The sequence below is a fragment of the Thrips palmi genome, unplaced genomic scaffold, assembly GCF_012932325.1.
Source record: "Thrips palmi isolate BJ-2018 unplaced genomic scaffold, TpBJ-2018v1 HiC_scaffold_19, whole genome shotgun sequence".
In the NCBI taxonomy this organism is placed as follows: domain Eukaryota; kingdom Metazoa; phylum Arthropoda; class Insecta; order Thysanoptera; family Thripidae; genus Thrips; species Thrips palmi.
This window is the reverse complement of record NW_023144628.1, coordinates 12,293,192-12,299,202: the sequence shown is the minus strand read 5'-3', so window position 1 is coordinate 12,299,202 and position 6,011 is coordinate 12,293,192. Positions and strand designations below refer to the sequence as shown.

The 6,011-nt window shown below is 47.8% G+C and overlaps 1 protein-coding gene across 1 annotated transcript; it reads right to left on the bottom strand.

Moving 5' to 3' along the window:
- Positions 1-44: 44 nt before the first annotated feature.
- On the bottom strand, positions 45-5,266 carry LOC117646353 (the record flags this gene model as incomplete). Its single annotated transcript, XM_034387233.1, has 6 exons — positions 45-139; positions 3,079-3,547; positions 3,633-3,773; positions 3,955-4,347; positions 4,461-4,606; positions 5,248-5,266. Coding segments are annotated over 6 exons (1,221 nt in total), but the record flags the coding sequence as incomplete, so codon positions are not given.
- Positions 5,267-6,011: the final 745 nt, after the last annotated feature.

The window sequence follows — 6,011 nt, the reverse complement described above, 5'->3', positions numbered from 1 at the left end:
GAAATACACGGAGTCTTAGTGTGGAGATTATTTAATACAGAAGAGGGATTAAGTACAAAGGCAGATCATAAGAAAAAGAAACGTGTCTACAGATTTTCCCATGGAACCCGGTCACACGATTGACACTGCACCAGAGCACCCGTAGGGTGGACCGTTTCCGGTAAGTTGAAGTTTGTCAACGGGCTAGCACGGCAAAAGTATTTTTGGGTCAAGAGAAACTTATAGAAAAAAACCGGAAGTCGCTGCGACGTAATTTAGGGGTCGCGCAGAGGGCGGGAAAATTCAAACGCCCAAAAGGCCGGAAAATACCCTAATTTTGCCCGTATCTCGTCCCAGGGGCGGCCTACAAAAATTTTAAGGGAACAAAAACTGCTCAAAATCACTTCATCAATACTCTGGTAACATTTTGGAAGTGATCCCACTAAGTTTAGTACCGATCGCCAATAAATAATACCGATTTTTGTAGTTTTTGTGTATTTTAAGGGGTTTCTGGATGGTAAAAATAACGTTCTCACTTTGATTTTTTTTATTTATTTCACGTTAAATGTTTAATATGGCACATGGCACCTTAGCATTTGGTAATTAGAAATATCACATCTGAAAACTCAATAGAATTGTTTGGTTAAAGTTGCACATTACTGAAATGACAAGCATAATTAAGTTTATTTTTGACTAACACTTTTGCGGTCGTTTGCAACATTGAGGAACAAGCCTTGTCTTTGGTCTTCATTTTTTGTGAGTATATTGTGGAAATCTGTTGCTATTCTCACATTCCTCTCCGCTGCGTCATTTACAACAGGGAGGTTTTTGACGAGGACTTCAATTTCCTTAAAATTACTGTTAGAAGGCCATTCTGATGGGTGCAAAGATAAAAAGTCAGGCTGGACACCCAACTTGTGGAAGAAATATTTGGACCCTGCGTTAACAAAACTGGGAAGTGTCAATGACAATACCGAATTTTCTAACTTGACTATGAACCCCTTATTAGGCAAATCGTCTTCCTCCATGTCCTCCCCTGCATTCATCGCAGCCACAATAGACAGTTTGGTCTCCTGGTCTACCTGTCTATCAAATAAAGCCAAAGTGGCCAGTTCAGGGCACAGATACCACAAATGTCCCAAAAATTTCCCCCCCGCAGTTTTCCACATGGTCTTCCGAGCATCATTCTTCTTGTTGCGAAGTACATCTCTGGTGATGGTTTTGAGGTACTCCAAGTCAGTTCTCGGTGCCACAGCAGAAATTCTTGATAGAAACCATACCTGGATATGCTCTGTCACAACAAACACAGCCGTTTCAGAGGCAGCAGTCTTCTCCTGAGCTGAGAGCGAGAATTGACGACTAAACATGCAAATAAGTATGCAGTATTCGTCAATTCTCGCTCTCAGCTCAGGAGAAGACTGCTGCCTCTGAAACGGCTGTGTTTGTTGTGACAGAGCATATCCAGGTATGGTTTCTATCAAGAATTTCTGCTGTGGCACCGAGAACTGACTTGGAGTCAGGGTTGTTAACGTTAAATCTAAAACGTAACGCGTTAAGTTACACGTTAAACCCAGAGACCCTAACGTTAACGCGTTAAAGTTACGGGATCAGCAAAGTTTAACGCGTTAACGTTACGCGTAACGTTTAACGGCCGTTAAAGTTAACCCTGCTTCTACTTAAACGATGAAAAATTCTGTTTGTTTACTAAATCTACCAAAATGCCTCTGTGGGACGATTTAAGAAATGAGTCATGTTAATTTTTGACTGTTAAAATACGGAAATAAGGAGGTTTAGTTGACCCAAATGCATGTCAAAATCTCTTCCAAGTCATTTTTAGACCGAATATTTTGCATAATTAGTGCCGTAATTTAACTTTAACGTCGTTAAAAGTTACAGGGGTCGCGTAACGTTTACGCGTTAACGTTACGGACTATCCGAATGTTTAACGAGTTACCGTTAACGTTAAATTAACTTTAACGTTAACGTCGTAACGCCGTTAACCGTTATTTTAACGTTAACAACCCTGCTTGGAGTACCTCAAAACCATCACCAGAGATGTACTTCGCAACAAGAAGAATGATGCTCGGAAGACCATGTGGAAAACTGCGGGGGGGAAATTTTTGGGACATTTGTGGTATCTGTGCCCTGAACTGGCCACTTTGGCTTTATTTGATAGACAGGTAGACCAGGAGACCAAACTGTCTATTGTGGCTGCGATGAATGCAGGGGAGGACATGGAGGAAGACGATTTGCCTAATAAGGGGTTCATAGTCAAGTTAGAAAATTCGGTATTGTCATTGACACTTCCCAGTTTTGTTAACGCAGGGTCCAAATATTTCTTCCACAAGTTGGGTGTCCAGCCTGACTTTTTATCTTTGCACCCATCAGAATGGCCTTCTAACAGTAATTTTAAGGAAATTGAAGTCCTCGTCAAAAACCTCCCTGTTGTAAATGACGCAGCGGAGAGGAATGTGAGAATAGCAACAGATTTCCACAATATACTCACAAAAAATGAAGACCAAAGACAAGGCTTGTTCCTCAATGTTGCAAACGACCGCAAAAGTGTTAGTCAAAAATAAACTTAATTATGCTTGTCATTTCAGTAATGTGCAACTTTAACCAAACAATTCTATTGAGTTTTCAGATGTGATATTTCTAATTACCAAATGCTAAGGTGCCATGTGCCATATTAAACATTTAACGTGAAATAAATAAAAAAAATCAAAGTGAGAACGTTATTTTTACCATCCAGAAACCCCTTAAAATACACAAAACTACAAAAATCGGTATTATTTATTGGCGATCGGTACTAAACTTAGTGGGATCACTTCCAAAATGTTACCAGAGTATTGATGAAGTGATTTTGAGCAGTTTTTGTTCCCTTAAAATTTTTGTAGGCCGCCCCTGGGACGAGATACGGGCAAAATTAGGGTATTTTCCGGCCTTTTGGGCGTTTGAATTTTCCCGCCCTCTGCGCGACCCCTAAATTACGTCGCAGCGACTTCCGGTTTTTTTCTATAAGTTTCTCTTGACCCAAAAATACTTTTGCCGTGCTAGCCCGTTGACAAACTTCAACTTACCGGAAACGGTCCACCCTACCCGGCAGCCTGCGTCGCAACATGGTAAGCTGCTCGGGGCAGCTAGAGCGCATGTGGTTGCGTGACCTCCACAGCACGAGCCGCGAGAGGCGGGTGTCGCACGACAACAGCACTCCTACTGGACTCTGGTTCGTCCCCATACTGCTCGCATCCAGCCACAGCTCCTCCAGCGACGCGCTGTGGGCCTGGAGCAGCGAGTACAGTGTGCGTCGCGGAAGGCCGCCGACACTGAGCCACTTGAGGCTGCTGCGCTCCAGGGTGGGCAGCACGGGCAGCAAGGGCTTCAGGACGCAGGGCTCCGTCGCGCCCAGATCCATCCGTCGCAGTCGCGGCATGGCGTGCACAGTCCGAAGGTGCTCCTCGCGGACGTTGTAAACGCAAAGCTCCTCTAGCGAGGGGGCGGCACTCCGAAGCACTTCTAGGGTCCAGGCAGGGTCCACGTGGCAACAAATGAATTCCAACCGCCGAACCTGCACAATCACGGTGTCAACGAGAACGAGCGGGGTGAGGCAGAGCCATGAAAACCATGCGCCGAGAACAGCCCGCAGAACTCACCCCTCGCTGTTGCACACTTTCCAAGGTGGCAGACTTCTCCTCCTGCCGTATCCCCGGCGCAGTCCTGCAGAGGTCACTCAAGTCGAGGCTCTGAATGCACCCTTGTATGGGTGGCGACGCTCTCTCGGCGGCCTGGGAATCCTGCAGAAGGAAGAGACTTAACTTTGGACTTTGCGAAGCCCGCTGGTTGACTGCATTGCAAGTTGTGAAGAAGAAAGTTACGAAAAAGAACTGGTATGAGTCTCATTGTGAACAATCTGGTTCGCAACGTTGCGTTGGGGACCAAATTCTTCGCAAGGTCTTGTCGCCGCTCGAAACCTACCCTGGCTTCCTCCTGCGTGCCAGCTTCCTCATGCGTGCCAGCTTCCTCATGCGTGCCAGCTTCCTCATGCGCGCCAGCTTCCTCATGCGTGCCAGCTTCCTCATGCGCGCCAGCTTCCTCATGCGTGGCAGCTTCCTCGTGCGTGCCAGCTTCCTCGTGCGTGCCAGCTTCCTCGTGCGTGCCAGCTTCCTCGTGCGTGCCAGCTTCCTCGTGCGTGCCAGCTTCCTCGTGCGTGCCAGCTTCCTCGTGCGTGCCAGCTTCCTCAGAAGTTTTGGTCCCAGCCTTCCGCAGAAAGGCAGCATCGTCAGAGCCATCCCGCTGCTCGGCTTCCACTTTGAATTCCACAACCGAAACGTCACTAGGACTCGCGGCACCGTTCCCGGAATCGAGAACCTGGCAACAAATACAGGCCATTGGTCACGACGAACGGGCTGCTGAGAGGATGGGCTAACAAAGGACTCGAGAGTTTGCCAGCGAGACCGAAATCTGAAAATGTTTCCTCTTACCTGAGCCGCACTGGATTGGCTGCCACTGTGATGCGCGCCGTGGCTGTCCGAGGACTGCTGGTACAGCAGCGGACTGCGTGGCCTGAAGGTGTCCAGGCTGAAGGCACTCTCGTCAGCAAGGCGGGAAGTAGGGCTGCTGGGAGCACCTGAAAGACGCTTGGCATTAGAAACGCTTTGGTTGCGCTTACTCCGCGGAAATGCAGTCATGCACTTTGGACCGCCACCAACATGAGAAGACTGGGCAGCGGAGTCTCAAGCAAAGACGCAAGCTTACAAAAGAAACCAACCAGCAAGGACAAGTGCAGTGCGAAAACAAGATGTAACTAACACAGGGAAGCAAGATCATCTGAGTCTCAGGTAAAGAATCCGACAAGGTAACATGTACAGTGGAAAACATGGTAGGGAAGAACGGTTAACACAAGGAAACGTTAGCGAAAACGTTTTACTACCTCACGAGCTCACGAGGAATCAACCATCGAGTAAACTGATCATTGCCATACGGGGTTTATGTCAGGCATCTGCAATGTGCAGTGTACATGGTGGCCGACGCCACGCGAAGTCACACGCGTTGACACTTGTTCCTGGAGTGCACGATATGTTTAAAGTTAAATCTAGTTCCAGGTTCGGCCACATCGGCCCGCAGCCACGGCAGCTCCGCGGACGCACTGTCGGGCAGCGGGAGCAGGGAGCGTCCAGGGAGTGCACTGGCAGGCAGCCGCTCGAGGCGCCCCGCAACACAGTGGGCAGCGCGAGTGGCAGTGCGTCTGGCGCCTCGGCAGATTCCAACCACATCCGCCGCAGTCTGGGCGTTGCGTGCGGCGCCAAGGCGGTCATCGTTGGGGTTCCGGGCAGCAACCTCCTCCAGCGCAGCGACACCACGCAGCACGTCCGGGACCCGCGGTGGCGGCAGGGCAGCGGCACCTGCAAAGGAGGCACGGCGTCAGAACCGCTTCCAGGCGGACAGAGGGCATGAAGGCAACCAAAATGAATCTATAGTATTTCGAACTATGTGTATAAAAATTGTAAAAAAATACAACTCGTTGTGTTAAGATAGCAGTTGTCAATACGATTTTGTTACACTCTAAGTAAGGACGATTACGTCAAACTTGAGCTTGTAGAACTCATCGTGAAGCTATAAAGCTTCAACCGTTGAGAAGCTCCGGGCTGGTAACGCCTTGCAACATACTGACCTCGTTCGAAGCAAAGAAGATGAGCAACCAGCGTGCAGCTAAAATTGATTTCAACCATCGTGTACGTATAGAGTTCATTGCTGCAAGTTGTAAAATAAGGCATTTGTTTTTTGCAATCATGATGACAAGGCCACCGCTGTGCGAAGTCGACAGTTCAAAAATGGCTTTTTACTCATGGTTTAATTCACGCTATATACACAGGAAGTGCTTAATAAAGACGACATTAGAGACTTGATTTGCAATAAGTCCAAGGGTACATAACATAATGGAAGAACATTCCAAGAAATATTTGGTCAACCGAAAAGACCTCGCAAGTCGTCGAGACTGTAAAAAACGATTTACTAGTTACATTTGACGCTGC